Raw genomic sequence first — 20,166 nt, 5'->3', positions numbered from 1 at the left:
TTTAAATCCCCCGATTTGTTTTTGTTTTTTCCGACCCACCGGGGGCACATAGTTACAGTATGTATAAAAGACATCAAGAAGTGCATGTTGCATGATAGGTCCCCTTTAAGTCAACAAACAGGCCAGACAGTTATGCAAATGTTAATTTTAAGTTGTATACATAATATTGTTTATATGGCGTCTCACTGTCCTTCGAGCAGGTCCATATCTAGAAGTCTGAATTATGAGAAGTCATTCCCTAAAACGTACATTCTGACATTTTCCATACATTGTTGTCATTCTTCACACCATCTTCAAAATCAGTCAACATCTTCATGGAAAACTGATCCTACATGAACTTCTAAGCATTTCCACGCACTGTGTGTACGAGTGTGTGTACGAGTGTGTGTTCCTACTTCATCCTCCACATAGTAGTTACCCAGTCACTGTGACTCTGTTTTGTATCACCATTATTGTGTCTTATATGTTTTTCAATTGTTAACTGTTGCATGTCCATCCAGCCCTTTCATTGGTTCCCTGACTAACACACATGTTCCCCAATAAACCCTGTCTGAACCAATCAGATCGCTCGGACCCGTTCTGGTTTACCTGTCCATGTGTTATCCATGTGTTCACTTTCCTTCCCATACAGTAGGTTTTTCTTTCTGTTGCATGCTGTCACCACATTAGCATTTCAGTTTCTGTCATTGTTGTTTTACTTTCATCTCATGTTCTTCATCCTGGGGCTTTATTTTAATGCATTTATTATTATTTGGTTTGTATAGAACGCTGCTTTCATTGACGTAGTTCACAATCAGGAATATCAAACAATAGTTGAATTTAATAATCAAACAGGAAGCTAGCTACACAAAGTTCCTGCTGTTTTCTTGTTCATTATTTTACCACCAACAATGAAAGTATTTCTAGTTTTCTATTGAACAGATTCCACGTGCTTAAAATACATATTCTATAAACATATACTTGGAAATATAAGAAGTCGATTACATACTAAAAAAACAGTCCAATCGGGAGTGAAGCTGGGCGGTTTTAAGTTATTAAGGTGATATATCATATCGTAAACAGACAAAAGACATTTTCTGCAATTGTCCCGGAGCAAAAAAACTTAAAATCAGACAAAAACTGTTGTAAGAATTCACCCCGATTCTGAAATAATCCGCACAAAGTCTGCACTGCTCGGCTTTGTCGGGTAGTTTGTCTATAAACTATGAAATCCATAATGAAAAGCAGGGATATTTGTCAAAGTTATCATCAGTAGTATTACTTCATTGACCCTGATATAAGTAAAAGTAAGTAACATTTATTTATAAAGCGCTTTTCACAGACATAGTCACAAAGTGCTTGACAAAACATTCAAACATCATAGGAATCATAAAATAATAAATGACCACACAAGCCACGTGTTAAGACGTGCTAAAAACACATATATATACTATCATATACATGTGTATATATATACATATATATATACATGTATATGATAGTTTAGTCCAGTAAAATAAGTGTAGATAATCCTCTAAAATACATTTTTTTATTCTAGCTCTTATCATAGATTCCAATATTTGGTTAAGATATACTCCTTTGTCTTGAATTCTGCGTTATGTGTGTAAAAAATGTAAAATGTGTACGTACTCGCCTTAATTCGCATTCAAGAAAGCTTGACATCGTCTTTCAATAAGAGTTTCCAGGATGGTATTTTGTAAGCAACTAAACAAATCTCCCTTCAGGTCCGCTCTTTGAATAGCTGTCAGGAAAGCTCTTTTGTCCAATCAAGTAGATGCTCTCGGATCATTTGAACTCCAATAAACGCTCGTGTGATTGGTGTAGCTTTTTCGCCGAGCTCGTGATCTCCCAGGATCTTCAGTAGCGTTACTTCATTGACCCTGATATACGATAGTTTAGATGATCCACTAATGGCGCATTTCTACTGCAGCGCGTAGCACGGTTTAATCGTGCCGTGCCAAACCCGCCTTGTTTTTGGTTGCGTTTCCACTTGGCGTAGTTCCGGCTAACGGGTACTTTTTCACAGTTTTCTGGCTCTCCAAAATCCAGGTTCTTTCCGGGCCAACAACCGGGCTGAGCATGCTAAACTAGAGAGAGAATCGCTGGCAAGGGGGCTACAACTACAACAAGATGAACATATTTGACCGTGATTTAATTGTAATACAGGTTTCAAAATGATGCCGAAGTAACAACATACTGATACCGGTTAGTAAGAACCATGAATTAATGCTTTGACAAGTCTGCAGACTCCTTTTTAAAATGCGTGTTTTCTGAATGGAGATCGGCTAAGCTAACGTTGTATATGCTCCGACCGTTAAATGTTTTGATTCTAGCTCTAATCATAGATTCCAATAGTTGGTTAAGATATACTCGTTTGTATTTCTTTGTGATGACATTCGTACGTACTCGCCTTAATTCACATTCAAGAAAGCTTGCTTATATGTCCTTCAATAAGAGGACCATGATGGTATAACGTTTCATAGGCAAAAACTAAAATCTCCCACTCTTTGATTGGCTCTCAGGGAAAGCGCTTCCTAATTTTCCCAATCAAGTAAATGTTCCCGGGATAATTTGAACTCCAATAAACGTAGCTTTTTCGCCGAGCTCTTGATAAAAGCTCCCAGGATCTTCAGTAGCATTACTTCACTCCTCTAAAATAAACGTTTTGATTCTAGCTCTTATCATACATTCCAATATTTGGTTAAGATATACTCATTTGTATTTCTGAGTTAACATTTGTACGCACTCACCTTAATTAATGTTCTTCGTCGTCTTTCGATAAGAGTTTCCAGGGTGGTATAACGTTTCACAAGCAACAACAAAAATCTTTTTTCGGGTCCACTCTTTGATTGGCTGTCAGGGAAAGCTCTTCCTAATTTGCCCAATCAAGTAAATGTTCCCGGGATAATTTGAACTCCAGTAAACGTAGCTTTTTCGCCGAGCTCTTGATAAAAGCTCCCAGGATTGGTCCAGCTCTCGCCTTCCTTCGGTTAAAGCTCCCAGGATTGGTCCAGCCTCTGAACTGGCCTCATAAAGAGCGTCCACCATTGGTCCAGCCCTGAAGAGCCCAGTGAACGGGTAATAAGCATCCGGTTGGAGTGGGTGTGGTGTGGAAACAAATAAAATCTGTTTGAATACTAGGCCAATCGCATTATCCCCTCACAAATAATGACGCCAAGTAATGAGTTCCAAGCAATTTGTGTGGATAATTGTTTGTGTGTTTTTGTTGTGTGTTTACCATCTGCTAGCTTCTCCCTCTCCTAGACTTTCTTCACAGTGTGTGTGTGTGTGTGTGTGTGTGTGTGTGTGTGTGTGTGTGTGTGTGTGTGTGTGTGTGTGTGTGTGTGTGTGTGTGTGTGTGTGTGTGTGTGTGTGTGTGTGTGTGTGTGTGTGTGTGTGTGTGTGTGTGTGTGTGTGTGTGTGTGTGTGTGTGTGTGTGTGTGTGTGTGTGTGTGTGTGTGTGTGTGTGTGTGTGTGTGTGTGTGTGTGTGTGTGTGTGTGTGTGTGTGTGTGTGTGTGTGTGTGTGTGTGTGTGTGTGTGTGTGTGTGTGTGTGTGTGTGTGTGTGTGTGTGTGTGTGTGTGTGTGTGTGTGTGTGTGTGTGTGTGTGTGTGTGTGTGTGTGTGTGTGTGTGTGTGTGTGTGTGTGTGTGTGTGTGTGTGTGTGTGTGTGCGCGCGCGTCCTACAGTCTGTAATCGGTGCATGTGTGTTACCTCTCTGTGCTCCTAATGTTTCCTAATTAGATCTGGAGAGCAGCGCTGAACTCACTTTATTACATGCTGGAAAATAAACGCTTAAAATGCAATAATAACTGACGAGTAATTTAGTTGAGTTAAGAGTCTAAGATTAGCGTGCACTGGTTTCGTAACTTCAGGCTTAACTCCAGATAATCCAGAAAGACTTTGAACGTGATGTTGACGTTTAATCCAAACACTATTAGAGCTGTAACTAACCATGAATTACAATATCACAGATTATTTTCTTAATAATTGTAAATAGTTTCGTCCAAAAAAGGACAATAAATAGGGAAAAATGATAATCAGTTTCTCAAAGTCCAAGGTATCGGTGCAAAAACCCAATTTATTCACTTATGTTCTAACATGGAGAAAAGCACGACATCACAATTAAATAATACATATTTTTGAGAGGCTGAAGACGGCATTCTTTTTTACATTATGAAACATCACTGGAGAGACGAGTTGAGTGGGTTGACTCAATTATTAAAGTCATAAAAGTTGCAGACAAACCGGACAGGAATGCTTCTCTTCTTCGATCAGGTGTCAGCTCAGTTTAGAGAAGTCCCGACCCAGCTTTTGATCTGCTCCGCTCTGCATGCTGCAGCTCTGATAATCCTGATTTACAGCTTCTGTGTCCGAGAGACAACGATTAAAAAAATATATATAATAGCTTATGTTACTGACATCCATTTCTGCTCAGTCCTCCTCTGATTGGCTCGTATGTTCTGTTTCCAGGATGGGACCGCTGAAGGTGGAGAGGTGGTGAATGGAGTGTCGGAGCCCAGCCCTACGGGGTCTCCCGGGGGCGCTCGCAAGGGCAAGATCAGTCAGGCGGCAACGCTGCCGACGAAGACCCAGCAGGACGCCCCCCCCTCCCAACTGGAAGCATTCCTGCACCGCAAACACGAGTGGGAGGGGCACAACAAGAAGGCTTCAAGCAGGTAGGGTCGCCTCCAGTCCTGAAGTCTTAGATTCAAGGGTGTTATTGTCATACGCACGATAGGAACAGCGATGCAACATACAATGCACTTGAGAAAATAAACATTCAAAACGGCAATAGATGTAACTGTGCAAGTATATTGCAGGAATTATCACTGAGAGTGCAATGTTTACAGAATTGTTGATTAATAATGTTAAAATATATGAATAAAGATTTTGTTTATTTTCTGTAAAATACAAATATTTAACCAAAGGTCAGCATGCACGGAAACACAGTCACACAACTGACAATTGCATATTGCATTTTTATTAGAACAGTAATTTTTTGTGTCTATATTCCCACTTTTATCAATTCCTAAGTCCCAGGCTCCTCCAACAACGCAATATAATATAATAATATATATATAATATAATGCATGGAAAGATAGGAAACATAAAAAGGTGCAGTAGATGTTATTGTGAGAGAATATTGCAGGAATTATCACTACAATACTCTTCTTCGTGAACGATGCACGAAATCAAACAATGAGTGTGTTTTCTTTTTACTACTGTGAAATACAAGTAAAAAAACATTTACACATTCACACATGCTTACATAACCCGTTTTAGGAAAACAACTGCCGATTGCAAACTAAGTTTTAGTTCGAATTATTTTGTGGGGACTTTGTTTTGTCCCTTTAGCCGCTTTTCACACCAAGTACTTTGCCGCACTTAGTTCCCAGCACTGAGTACCAGCACTTAGTTCCCCCATGGAACTAAAGAGCAGATCGCGTTCACACCGGAATAAATTCCTGGGGAGGATTACGCAAATTAAGCCGCTGACGTCACTTCTTCTTCTTCTGCTTTGGGTTTACTGGCAGGCCGCAAACAACTTCACGGCGTATACTGCCACCCGGGGTCCCCGGCCGGAAGTCCCCGGAGTTGGCGATTCAGTAGAAGCTGCTGGGAGTCCCAGCAGCTTCTAATGAAGCCTTCTGAGTAAATCGCCAGAACGCCGACACCTCCTCATCTCCACTGCTTCCATGTTTTCTTTTGTGTTGCCATAAGTTAGTCTCTCTCCGTTGGTGGGCTAATGCTAATGCTAATAATGCTAATGCCAGCAAATACAATGGCGGCTTCACAAAACTTTCCCGAGTTTTACGGGGCGTGGTTTGCAATCCGCCCAGCCAATCAGAAATTGGAACTTTTCTCTCCCGAGGAAAGTACCTGCTCTCTAGCAGGGACTGAAAAGGGGGGAAAGTTCTCATGAACTAAGTTCTCTTTTTGGTGTGAACGCAAAATCCCAGGAACTATCGGAACTAAAAGGGAAAAGTACTCTGGTGTGAAAGCGCCCATTGTCCATTCTCTTAGTTTTGTTTGCCCCTCCCTCCCTACTTTCTGTGCACCAATTGAAAGCTGGCTATATGTTTCTGTATGAATGATTGTGTGTTTGTCTGCAGGTCGTGGCACAACGTGTACTGTGTGATAAACCAGCAGGAGATGGGCTTCTATAAGGACCAGAAGAGCGCGGCTCAGGGCATCCCGTACCACAGCGAGATCCCCGTCACTCTGAAGGAGGCCGCCTGCGAGGTGGCGCTCGACTACAAGAAGAAGAAACACGTCTTCAAACTCAAGTGAGAATCTGGATAACTGATCTGTAATGCAGAGAAATAGGATCTGCAAGTCTGACTCAAAGGATGAATCATTTAGTTTATCTTTCACCTTTAACAAAACGACAACCTTTCTGTAGGTTTAACAGTGATTTTGTATTTAAAGGTCACCTTTCATGCTACTTTAATGCATATATTATGGGTCTCAGATATATACAAATATATAAAAACATGTCTATTATGTGTTTTGCTCAAAATTAGGGGTGCAACAACTAATCGACTTAATCGATTAAAATCCATTACCAAATTAGTTGGCAACTAATTCAGTCGTCGATTCGTTGGTGACGTCATCACATGTGTTCTACACCCCGTTAAGCTCCAACGTTATCGCTCTTTTTTATCGGTACAGTAGACATTTAAAACATATGTCATATGTATTATTGCTACATAAACATTATATCGCAGTCTTAGTGTCGCCAACTCCGTTTCTAATATGCAATATGACTACAAAATGCGTCTATAATGTATTTTCGATCTTCCCAATTCAGACGAGAGATCTCTCCCCCGCCTGCTTGCGAGGGGGCGGGGCAGTTTACACACACACACACGCAGCTGCTACATGCATGCAACACACACACACACGGAGGAGATGGCGGAGAGAACGCGCTCCGAGGTGGTTAAACTTTAGATGTGGACAATGCTCGTTACCAAAAGTGCACTAAGAGTTCAGCATGTCAGGGCGGTAACACGAGCAATGTGTCTAAACATTTATCAAAAGTGCTCCACGTCCAGACGGAGGAATGCACCGGGTTCGACCGTCTTTCTAGCAGCTCTGTAGCTCCGTCCACGAGTAACGTTTCCACGTCAGGTGTTCTGTATGCTAGCAGCAACACACGGAGTAACTACATGATGCAAACATGGGTTACTGATCAGAGGAAACTGAGTTATTCATTTTGTTGAAGTTTCAGCTATTCTGTTCACAGTTCTGTCATCACATTATTTAATACGACTTGTTAAAACATTGTTGTTTCTTTTGATGTGAAATATTATGTATTTAATTTAAATAAAAAGCAATGTTAGTTTTGTTCACAATTTGTTTAATTAGTTTACCTTATTTCTTGTCAAAAGAACCGTTAATACTATCGTTAAAAGGACCGGATCGATAAGCAGCATCGATATAAGTAGTAGTACAGTTAAAACCTTAACGATCCGAATAATCGATTAATCGTTTCATTCATTGATAGATTAATCGATTATCAAATTAGTCGTTTGTTGCAGCCCTACTCAAAATACAAAATAGTTCATGCATTTTAGACATCCCTCATACCCCTCTATTCCAGCTGTTAGAGAAACGAGGATTTTGGGTCCTTAGCTTGAAAAGAAAAAATGGAGGCGGAGCTAATGCCCGATCAGAATTCTACCGGAGATAAAGTTAAATTCTGCTGTGATAAAACGCTATCCGGTTCTAAACCACATCAAGGATTATTTCTGAAACAGTATGGAGCTCAAAATAGTTTATCACAAGGTGAGTTCTTTTTTTATTTCCTGCTTTTTTAAACACGTGCTCTCCAGTACAGGTTAGCTCTGAGTGTGTTCCTCAATGTCAAGGAATGATACTCCAGAGCCACTATTTTAAGGATGCTACGTCATCGAGTCCCGCCGAAGGACTGTTCCAATGTCCATGATGCTTGGAATTCTACCGAGGCTGGCGTACTTCATAGCGAGAAATATCGAGGCTGCACATGTGTGTATCCTCCGCGGTCTTAAAATCCCCACAATGCTTTGCACACGGACCAATTTCCAAAATCTTTGCCGGAAGTCGCGCTCCATTTAAGGCGGGCCTCGCATATGACACACACCTATTAGCCTGTTCCACCATTCTTCGTTTTCCGAGGCTAGGAAGGATTCTTGCGTCGCTTCTGACTGACTGACCTGACTCGGAGGGACATGTCCTACCAAGGAAGCGTCCTCGGCATTGAGAAACACCCTCAATGTTAGCGATGCTTGCTAATGTAAACAAATACCATATTACGTCCAAAACCATCCGATATTACGTAATATCGGCAGCAAATCTGGATCAGCTCCGTTGTAGCCCCGTTTTTAAAAGATGTGGGTACGGAGGAAAAGAGAGGGTTTTATGTTCTGACGCTGCGTGAGTTCCCCGACTCACCGGGGACACATATTGATGTATAAAAGACATTTTGCATGATAGGTCCCCTTTAATGTGTTTTCTACCTTCCACAGGATTACTGATGGGAATGAGTATCTCTTCCAAGCCAAAGACGAGGTACGTTTTACATCGTTTTGTATTTTCATGGTTATTATGCTTATTTTTAACGTGATAACCATGTCTTCCTTCTCCAATAATGATATATTTGTTAAATGGGCGATATTAGTCTCATCATTACTGTAAAACCCTAATTGTTACTCACATTATTTATAGTATTTTTAACTTGAATATTTTCATTTGTTTGTTTGAATATTTTTTTATGTAATTTAGTCGAATGGAAAAATACAAGTAATTATTTTTGTCTTTTTTAGTTTGTAAAATATTGTAATTTGAATTGTGATAATAAATAATATACAGGATTTAATGAACAGATACAATATCAACACACCTAACCGCCCCTCTCTCTCCCCCAGGAGGAGATGAGCACGTGGATATCGGCCATCGCGTCGGCCATGACAGTTGAGAGTTCGGAGGTCACGCCCAGCAGCACCAGTACGCCCGCACCCCCTGCACGCGCTCAGACGCTGCCCGCCTCCGTCGCCACGGTGACCGCCGCCACCACCGCAGAGTCCAGCCCGGGGAAACGAGAGAAAGACAAGGAGAAGCGCTTCAGTCTGTTCAGCAAGAAGAAATAGATGCTCCTACTTCCTAAGTCCTACTTCCTACTTCCTTCTCTTTCCTCCTATTCCTTCCTCTGGTGCTGTTTGGGGTTCCTTCTCATTATCCGTAAATCAAATATTCGTGGAAGATATTAGAGATTAGGTCGTAGCAACTGATTAAAACTATTATAATAACTGCAAGGGTGTAATGTCTGTTAATGTCAAATAATAAGGAAAAACATGCTTACTCGTTCATCCGAACACTTACTATATACACAGTTTGGGTTCGCACTTCATTTTCGATATGTCAAATATTTGTTGAAGATTTCCCGGTAAATCTGTACAAATTTGGATTTTGGCAACTAGAGTATAACTAACCAAAAATGTAATTAAATTGAAATATAATGTACGGTATGTGAATGTAATAACATCAAATGATGACGAAGAAAACATGCTTTATTAAAATGTAACTCATGGATGTAAACACTTCCTACAGCAGTTACAGTAACAGCAGTTGCTACGTCAAGTAAAATCCCAAACAGCCTCTCCTCCTCTTCGTCCTCCTCTTCCTCCTCCTCCTCCTCCTCTTCCTCTCTGAAAGCGTGACTCCAGCATGCAAGCTCCGAGCCAAAACTCTCCACTCTGTGCCTAACAACCGTCGGTCCGGCTCAGAGCGACAGCTACAACACACACACACACCTGTATCCTCGGTTCACCTTTTGTAAGATATGGAGCAGGATACAAAAAAAAAAGGAAATGCATAAAGATTGGATTGAAGGAAACCTAATTTAAAAATCAAAAAGGGGTCTGCAAACGCTGCTGTCATAAAGATACAACCCAGAGTTTGCCGCTGAACAACAACACTTGAGAGGAGTTCCCAGAATATTCCTGTTTTAATATCCTTAATGCTATTATTTGTGTTTCCTATCTCCTCTCCGCTTTCTCATCACTCCCGGCTTTTCGTCGACTACTGCCTTGTGTGGGTTGTGTTTACGCTCCAAGCTCGTCTTTGGTTTTTCTTTTGGGAAGTTGTAGGTAGTTCCTGTTTTAGGCTCCATCCTCAGTTTTTGCGAGGCCTTGTCTTTGCAAGATGACGTGTATCCCTCTGTCGTGGGGAAAACTGAGACCACAGCGGGGTAAACCTCTGAAATTACACCTTTTTTTTTCCAGCTGAAATGTCCAAAATTATGTAAAGATATCCAACACATGCTGACAGTTAAAAGCTATTTGAAGTATAAAACAAAAGGTGCACTAAATTGAATTTTGTGCACTGAGTAATTGAGCTTTTCCTTTGGTTAAATGTGTGCAATAAACCTGTGAAAAGCGAATGATCCTCGTTGTGCTCTGGTGCTGTCTATTTCCTGCAGACAGAAAAAGAAGTGGCTGTAATTCAGAGCGTTACCCTGCGGTGCTTTGAACTGTATGTATAACTTGTGTATAACAAACTGTTAAAAAAATAAACCTGTGTTTTAATTTCACCTATATTTACTACTAATAAGACCTACCAACCGTAATAAGCTTAGTATAACTTTCTTTACCTAAAAGATCTTAATGTACACTAAACCAATCTGAATGAAGGAGAATAAATAACAAAGACCAGTAAGATTGTTTGACTTGAATTAAGGTTTATTTTCTACATTCGTGTCATTTATTTCCTCCATGTTTTTGTTTCCTCCAGTACAGTATGTATTTTCTGTTCCACACTTAAACTAAGGATTATTTAGTAAGGAGACGTAGATGTATTATTATATAAAAACAGAGATTACTTTAAGCATTGCTGTTAAGTGGACAAGTTGGTTCTTTTATAAAAAGCATTTACTGGAAGTGAGTAATGTTGCAGAATAATGGCCGCTTGCTTGTTGGCTTCAGCACTCCCTTTTTACTATTTTGATTTCAGACTTTGCCACCAAGGAAGTGAAAACTGTTGGCTTCTATATGGAAGTTATTTAATGACAAAATTAACAGCAAAAATTGCACTTGAGGATCGAAAGCATGTAGGTTTGTTAGCATGAAAACTATTTTTCAGGACAGAATTGTGACACTTCAGCCTTCCTGTCGCATGGTATCTTTCAATTAGCATGCTGTAGTTTGTTTACATGCGTGCAAAAACACTCAAATGAGTTTTTTGAGCCATAATATCAAGTTTAAATCCTCGAAAGTGAACGCTTTGAGAGGATGTATGCCTCTAATCAATGGTTTGATGGTTGAATGGATTTCATAACAGTGTCAATCTAAGTTAGCCAAATTTACGACAGTTTAAAGTGGACGTATTTTCCTACGGGAATAATCCACTTTTTGAAAAGGTGATTTCAAATGAATCTAAATCAAACATCTTGATTAAATCTTGAATTTGTTTTGTGCTCACTTGTAATCGTGTCATTAATTAACTTCCATACGACAGAAAAAGTGGAAGTAAACCAGCAGGAAAGAGCCCCAGAGTGATGAAAGGTGGGTGCGCTTGTTTTCCCCACATGCTGGTGGTTGGTGAAACACCCGGAAGTCAAAACGATTCGCGTGGTGATTCGTCTCGTTTTCTTTATTTTTGCTTCATTCTCTGGCAGTTTGATCGATATAGTGTGCATTCCTCTGTCACTGTAATCATAGATATTTCTTCATATTGCACAATCAATAATGCCACAGTGGGTGGGTGGGGGGTTTGTAAGTGAGATTTAGTCTGTGTGTTGTGGACCAGGGGTCACTGCTAGTTGGATCTGCACCCATAGACTTCTCCCCGTCTGTTACATGTGTGCAAAAAGCCATTAAAATGCTTTTAAAACGAAACCAAGTGTTTGTTTTTTCTCGTGTGTGTGTGTATAATGTAAATGTAAAAATACACAGTTTTTAATAAAAGTCATGCATTATAACCCTCACTCCCAGCCTGCTGTGAGATAAATCTGAAGTTGTATATGTTACTGCTGATTGGAGGCGTGTTGGACGTCATGTACTCTCACACACACACACACGCACACGCACAGGCACAGGCTGTCAGAGGACCTGCAGGCGCATCATCCATAACCACTTGAGAGCCGCTAATACAGAGCTGAGGTGTGTGTGTGTGTGTGTGTGTGTGTGTGTGTGTGTGTGTGTGTGTGTGTGTGTGTGTGTGTGTGTGTGTGTGTGTGTGTGTGTGTGTGTGTGTGTGTGTGTGTGTGTGTGTGTGTGTGTGTGTGTGTGTGTGTGTGTGTGTGTGTGTGTGTGTGTGTGTGTGTGTGTGTGTGTGTGTGTGTGTGTGTGTGTGTGTACACACACACACACACCCTGCTGGTTAGGAGGCCGTTATTGATAATATCATAACATGTCCATGTGCCAGGCTAACACACAGAACTACATTTCAAAAGCTTTTTGTTGTTGCTACTTGCTAAAGGTAAAATTCAAGCCATTTAAGAATGAACATGTCCTTTATTACATTTAACCTGTTGTGGAAACATTTCTTGATCAAATTGATATGAAACAAATTAGTTGAATACATCGTTACTTATCAGAAATGTGGTCTATTTAGTCTAAATTATGTTCTCCTTAATTTCCCCAAAAGTAGAAATGGGTCCGGGATCTTGGGGGTTAAAAAAGGAAAAATACATTTCCCAGAGTTACTTGGAAAGGAGGACTGTGGGACTGTAGTGCAGTACAAACTAAATGCAGACCTCAGATAATCAAAGTGAGTGTCTGTGATTTATTTAGAACAGACGTCACTTTAACTAAAACACAAATGACTGCAGGGATTTGCCAGATTACAAACTTCACGCAAAGAGTTTTTAATTAAAATGCTTTTACTTCCATGATTATAACTGCAAAGAGACAAAGTGTGAACATTATACTTAATTTTCATGATGAAGTCACTTGATAATAGTGTTTTACAGTTTGTATTTCTTAGTTATGTTTCAGTGTTTTGGCCACAAGATGGCGCAACAAGAGCGGTAGATCACAGCTGATGTGTATGAGTGGAAGTGATAAAGATTATACATTCTAAATTAATTTAAGAGGCTAAAATCTGAATTTTTTATTACATAAAATACATGAAAGATTAATGTTTTTCATAGTAAATATCCCTTTCAAACAATTAATCAACTAACAGGAACACCCCTGAGTTAGTGGATGAAGTTCCGTTTCTGTGCAGTCAGGACTTCCTGTTATTAAACCCTCCCACTGAGAGTCTTACAGGTTTGTTTACAGCTCTGTTGGGTGTGATTATTATACCTGAAGTAAACATAACAACAAAAGATGCATAATCATCCCCCAGGTGGTCCATCACCTGATCCTCTACAGGGAGCCATTTACACTTCAGTCAGCAGAGTTTCAGAGAAAGGCGTTGTTGGGGAAATATTTTCCAAAGCCCATAACTTTGACCCAGTGGATCAGTTCTGTCCTGACTGAGCACACCTGACACCTGGCTGCTGTGCTCTCAGTGCTCTGTCTCCCTGGTCCTGCCTGTTGGCGGCAGCTGATAGAGGTGGTATGCTTCTATCTTGTTATGCACAATGTTGATTATTCTCTCAGAAGTAGCTGAATACACGGGTCTGGGGTACAGGTCTTCAGAATTGATTGTGGCATGCTGGCATCTCAACCGTGTGGTCAGACCGGCCCGTGACATGTCTTGTGAATTCTCCGGCCGAAGCTCCAACTAAACCATCAGTGTTTGCCGTCAAAGCTCCAGCTCTCCATCGTGTCTCTCTTTGAGTCCTGACTCCAACTGCTTCAGAAGTTTCCCCCACAGCATGTTATTAGATTTTCAATATGGTGCAGCCATTAAAAGCAAACACAGCCAAAAATGTAAATGAAAAAACCTCAAACGTCTGTTGTGTTTGTAATTTCAACTGTGGGAACAATATTATGATAATATAATAATTGTAATCTTTATTTATATAAAAACCAGGAAAAGAAATTGATTTCAAAATAAAACCATTAAAACCAAATCACTCTGATAAAAGAACAGAAGAAGTAGTGATAGGTATTTTAGGTTTGATGGTGGATATATGTGAAGTTATGGCTTTGAGCAATTATACTATAATCCTAACTTTAATAAACAAATTGGCTTTTACATTAAACATAAGTTGTTTCCCCCTTATATGGCAAACAAAAAACATTTTGTATTGCTTTTTATTAATTCTCTTTTTTCAGATTGTATTTATGACTTTATGACTTTATTTAGGTATTATTTGATTATTTATGGCATTTTGTATATGCCCATGACTTTACTTGTAATTAAATATGTTTAATTAATCATATTGAAACTGTCTCTCTCCCAGTTTCCCAGTTTCCCAGTTTCCCAGTTCAGCACCACAGCTCCTCCACCTCTGCTGCCGGTATTTGTAGTTTTTCCTTCCTCGCTGATTTTCTTAATGATAAAAACCCATGAATGATAATGAATGGGAAAAACACAAAGTCCCACAATGCTTTTCGGCCGTGCGTCCTCTCCAGCGGAGCGGGGTGTTTTCTCTCTGTGCGTCATGGTTACTGAGCCCGAGCTCCATTAAGAGCGAGACAAATCAACACAATCCGACCGGAAGTGCACGAATAAAACCATCAAAATAAAATTGAATAAATTATGAGCTTAAATTAAATGCATTTTTCTAGTGTGATGAACTGGAATAAACGATAAATAGGTTATAATAATAAGTATTATAATGTAAGAACGTAAATAGCAGCAAATTCTTAGTGTTAAAGGAGACCTCATGCAAAATGCACTTTGTGATGTCTTTTATACATAAATATGTGTCCCCGGTGCGTCAGAGGACTCACGCAGTGTCAGAAAATAAAACCCTCTCTCTTTTCCTCCGTACCCACATCTTTTAAAAACGGGGGTACAACGGAGCTGATCCAGATTTTCTGACGATATGACGTCATATCGGCAGCGGACCCACAGAGAGTTGCTATCAGAAACAATGCCTGACGTGTTTATGGACGTAATCTCGTCTTTGTTTACATTAGCAAGCCTCGCTAACACTCAGAGCTAACCTGTACTGGAGAGCACATGTGTTTAAAAAGCAGGAAATTAAAAAAAAGAACTCGCCTTGTGATAAACCCGCAAGAGAAAATGTATTTGAGCTCCATATTGTTTCAGAAATAATCCTTGATGTGGTTTAGAACAGGGTGGCGTTTTATCACAGCAGAATTTAACTTTATCTCTGGTAGAATTCTGATCAGGCATTAGCTCCTCCTCCTCTTTCTTTCTCAAGATAAGGACCCAAAATACGCCTTTCTCTAACAGGGCTGCAAAAGAGGGATATGAGCAGTGTGAACAGGGCTGTCCCTCCCTACAGGCCGATTAAAGTTTGAAGCAAAATATATTTAAATGATCAAACGTAGGATAGTCATTGTGCAGAATTATGATTTTAAAAGTTGTATTATAGAATATATATATTATTCTGTATTTAGCACTAACATACACGTATATATAAGGTTGTTATTTGTCAATGTGGAGCACAATTTGCATACTTTGTTTAACACCGAGTTGATTAGTAGCATGTATTTATCATAGGAAAATCTATTATGTATAAAATAACAAATAAGAAGTGTCAAATTAACTTAGTGGATGAAAAGAAAACTAAAATGTAAATGTTTTCCTCTTTAAATGGAGTAGAAGTATAAAGTACTATTTCACGTAAATACTATAGAGCAAAGTAAAAGAAGTTCATAACTAACCTTAAGCACAGCACCTAAGCAATTATACTTAGTTACATGAGAAAACAATGAGAAAACGTAGACAGTAGCCTATGTACTTCATTGTGCAGCACTATACTACACTACACCCTTCTCATTCAAGAGGCTTTTATTTTGAAGTTTTTGCACCGGAAACTCGATCTGACAATCAGCTATGTGTTAAATTGATGCTCCTGCTTGTCTGTCCGAAAACGAGCGATAAAACATCACAGTGGAGGGACTCGGCGGTCAGGGAGGGTCTTTATTCGACCGGTTAAATCCGGGTTCCTGTCTACCTGTAGCCTGTCTGTCCACCTGTCTGTCCACCTGTCTGTCTGCAGAGAGCTCCAGCTGCAGCGGGAGGATGCTCTCCTCCTGCCGGGAATCAGGACCTTCCTCTCCCATCCTCCGGCCGGAATGCAGCGCTCTGATCCCGGGTTCTCTCCCCTCCTCTGCCCGCTGAAGTTGGATCATCCGCGGGGATTAAACTCTCGCTTTTGTCGCTATCTCTCAACCCCCTCTTTCCCTTCGGCTGTCTCCGGAACTGCCCGAACACTTCACTGAGGAAATAATCCCTCTTTTTATTTCAGATTCTGGATCAGATTACACTCCCTTTTGCTCCTGACTCTGGAGGATTTTTTTTTTTACTCACTTGCAGATTTGTGAATGGGTTTTTCCTCCACAGTAAAACACACCCGGGCTGTAGTAACCCTGGCTGGGGCTGAGGTCCAGGATTAGTGTGGGGAGGGATTATAATTTCCATCATCCATCAATTGTGCGGTTTTTTTAATGGTTTTTCACGGAATATTCGCTTTTTTCTGCATTTTCTATTTCCTTTTTGAGCAGTAAATATGGTGTCTGCAGATGATGCAAAGTCTGCAGACTGTGGCAGAAATGAGAAATGAGAAAACGTTACCCTACAAAAAGAGTTCCTTTCATTTCTTCATTATAGCTGTTAAATAACATAAGGCATGGTGGAGTTGTAATAAACCCACTGTTTAAAATCTAGGGTGCAATAAAAACATAATTAGTCCCTTTAGGAATATTAAAGGAAATTACACTCAGACCACAGGAGGTGATAAAAAATGTTTTAGGTGCAGCAGGAAGTCTCTGCAGGACTATAACTGAGCTGCAGCCCTGAGGAGGAAGAAGATGGAGAGCCTGTTATTTTGAGATATCTTATTCCGCTGCTGGATGCAAAACGATGGATATACCACAGACCAGAGATGGAAGATGAGCAGTAAGTACTGAAATATAATCAAGTGTTTATGTAGTGAAATTGTAAACAGATGTAACTCTGAATTGATTAATGTATCATCACGGACACAAAATAACCTTAAGATGTTCAATTTAAAATGTCTTCTTCTGATTGCTTCAGACAGAATATAATAGAGTTGAAATGTAATTATTGGGCACATGACAAAATGATGGCAACAAAGGAAATCAATATGAAGAATAGAACAAATTAACCTGTTTTACACTAACCTTAATGGCTCCACGGTAACCTTGCCTACATCGATTTTCAATTCATTGCACTTATCTTTACGCTACGTTATACTTCTATTCCACTTAATTTGTAAGGGGAAATATTGTACAGTACGTTCCCTTTAAGATTTCGATTCAGATTTTTTGAATGCATGCTTGCTTGACAGCGTATCTTTTTATTATGTCATATTACTACTTTTAACTAAGTAAACCTTTGAATGCATGACTTTAACAAAGTATGTTTCACATGTTGTAATACCGCTTTGATTTAGACAACTGCTGAATGCCTAACATGACTGCTTTTACTGCAGTCAAAGATTTGAGTACTTCTTCCCCCTTTGAATTGATAGTAAATGTTATTGATAATACATGATGAAGGATAATAGATCTTTGTTGATAGTAAATCTTCTGTTTGTGGCTCTTGAAGCAGGACCCCAAGCAGGACCGAAGCAGGACTGAAGCAGATGATCCAGAACTGAAGCAGGACCGAAGCACGACCGAAGCACGACCGAAGCACGACCGAAGCAGGACTGAAGCAGAACTGATGCAGATGATCCAGAACTGAAGCAGGACTGAAGCAGATGATCCAGGACTGAAGCAGGACTGAAGCAGGACTGAAGCAGATGATCCAGGACTGAAGCAGGACTGAAGCAGATGATCCAGGATGTCGGACCGGAGCGCCCCGGGCTGCCGGCTCCGGCTGGATTGGGTCTACGGGTACCGGGGCCATCAGTGCCGAAATAACCTGTACTACACTGCCGGGAAGGAGCTGGTGTACTTCGTGGGCGGGGTGGGCGTGGTGTACAACACCAGAGAGCACAGCCAGAAGTTCTACCTGGGACACAACGACGACATCATCAGGTGAGACTGCTGCCACACCTGCATCTGGTATAGTCGGTTTATTAGAATACAGCATTTCCCTGTAGTGTGTTTTAGAGGTGTGTGTGCATGGACAGATGTAAAAGACCTTAGTGTGCTTTTGGGGTTTCCCTTTCCTGTAGTGTTCTATAGGTTTTGGTGCATGTAAACGGTCAGCAAAGGCTCAAATCCCTGCGAGTTTCTCTCCTCCCACACTCTCACCCCCCTGCCTGAAACGCCTCCATCGGACTCCTTTGTTTACTTGCAGAACATGGTGGCATCACTACGTAACACTCGCGCTGCTTTTGGCTAGTGCTCCAACACATTCTCCATGATAGGCTAAGGGGCGGGACATCTCTAAGCAGTGGACCAATCACAACACAACCGGCCAGCTGACCAATCAGAGCAGACTGGGCTCTGGTTTCAGACAGAGGGTGAAAAGGGGTGCTGCAGCACAGGCTCAGCTTCAATTTATACTCGTAGTTTTGATATTCCCCACATGACTTGAAGGCAGCACGCACACAGAGGATAATATAACGTTTTTAGTTTTTTTTAACCGATGCTACTCCACAGTCCACTCCAGTGTGTACGATAAGATATAATGTAATAACTGCTGAGGCGTCTGGATCTAATGAACAAGGAGACCTGCCCCACAGAGACCGTTAGTGGACCCAGATGTATTTCCAGGTGATACATGTTGTTGTCCTCGTCTGAACTTAATACACAGAACAGGAGACAAACAACACTGTCAAGTCCAGAGAACAACAAATGTAATTACACATGATTTGGTGCAGCTCACCACAGGGATGTAATGATCGATGTGCAGACCAACAAAGGCAAAGAGAAGCAATGTGTCAAGCTTCCACATTTGATCCTGGATTAAACATTTGTTCAGAGTCAGGTGAGTTCACAAACACCTTAACTCTGGGATTATCTGGTAACAGGGGAGAGTTATATAAAGGTATCTGTCAGAGTGTTGAAGCCGCGGAGTCACCATTATATCTCCAGGGTTACGGAGCTTTTTAGCCACGGTTACCTCCTTGTTTTGGTTTTGCAGCAGTCCACGAGATCAAGGGGTCGTAACACAATGACATCACACCAATGTACATTTAATTATGTGAAATGGATATGATACACTTTTTTTTTAATTGGCTAAATTAGATCCATCATGCAGTTATTTAGAAAGAAAATACACAGCTCTTTTTCCTCACTTTTTCTCAAAATATCCCCTTCAGTTATTGCTCTTTTTACACTCTGAAATAATATTCAGGAAAAGCAACGGAAGGTATTTTGTCTATTTATAAGATCATATAAGAGCGAGTGGAGGAGGAGATGCTTCAGCGAGGTCCCTCATTCATCCAACACACACACACACACACACACACACACACACACACACACACACACACACACACACACACACACACACACACACACACACCTAGTGTATTCATCGACACTAAATAGCCAATGACTCGTAGGAGCAGCAGCAGTGTTTGGACAGTCAGCTGCTGTGTGTGTGTGTGTGTGTGTGTGTGTGTGTGTGTGTGTGTGTGTGTGTGTGTGTGTGTGTGTGTGTGTGTGTGTGTGTGTGTGTGTGTGTGTGTGTGTGTGTGTGTGTGTGTGTGTGTGTGTGTGTGTGTGTGTGTGTGTGTGTGTGTGTGTGTGTGTGTGTGTGTGTGTGTGTGTGTGTGTGTGTGTGTGTGTGTGTGTGTGTGTGTGTGTGCGCCTCACAGCTGATACTGCAGTCTGATGTTCTGCATGTGGTTTTGATCATTATGGTAATATGTTGGCTTAGAAAACTGAAATGCTGTTCTATAAACACAAAATATATTCTGTGGTTTTTCACCCAAGGAGCCCCATGACCGTAGTAATATATTTTTAGGAGGAACCACGCCCAATAAGATCCCGACCTATCTCATCTTTCTGACGGAAGAAGTCAAAGAAAGACTTTTCCACCTGAACTGCTGTGGAAGGATATGAGTTGGACTTCAAGGTCGACATCTTTACAAAGAACTGTTTTTATTTGTTATCTGGAAAAAACAGCTTGTTGTAATCAGAACATGTGATTGGTTAGCTGTCTGGCTCTGTTGT

The 20,166-nt window shown here is 40.7% G+C and overlaps 1 protein-coding gene across 2 annotated transcripts in view; it reads left to right on the top strand.

Annotated features, from left to right (window-relative positions):
* Nucleotides 1–11,874, top strand: part of sptbn1 (spectrin, beta, non-erythrocytic 1) — a 90,476-nt gene extending 78,602 nt beyond the window's left edge. For both annotated transcript variants that reach the window (XM_034100366.2, XM_071205669.1), the window contains exons 40-43: nucleotides 4,472–4,677; nucleotides 6,115–6,288; nucleotides 8,509–8,551; nucleotides 8,908–11,874. In XM_034100366.2, coding sequence (XP_033956257.1) covers nucleotides 4,472–4,677; nucleotides 6,115–6,288; nucleotides 8,509–8,551; nucleotides 8,908–9,129 — 645 coding nt within the window. In that variant the 3' untranslated portion in view covers nucleotides 9,130–11,874. The remainder of the gene's footprint in view (nucleotides 1–4,471; nucleotides 4,678–6,114; nucleotides 6,289–8,508; nucleotides 8,552–8,907) is intronic.
* Nucleotides 11,875–20,166: the final 8,292 nt, after the last annotated feature.

The sequence above is a fragment of the Pseudochaenichthys georgianus genome, chromosome 15 (genome assembly GCF_902827115.2).
Source record: "Pseudochaenichthys georgianus chromosome 15, fPseGeo1.2, whole genome shotgun sequence".
NCBI lineage: Eukaryota > Metazoa > Chordata > Actinopteri > Perciformes > Channichthyidae > Pseudochaenichthys > Pseudochaenichthys georgianus.
This window is presented reverse-complemented; position numbering and strand designations above follow the sequence as displayed.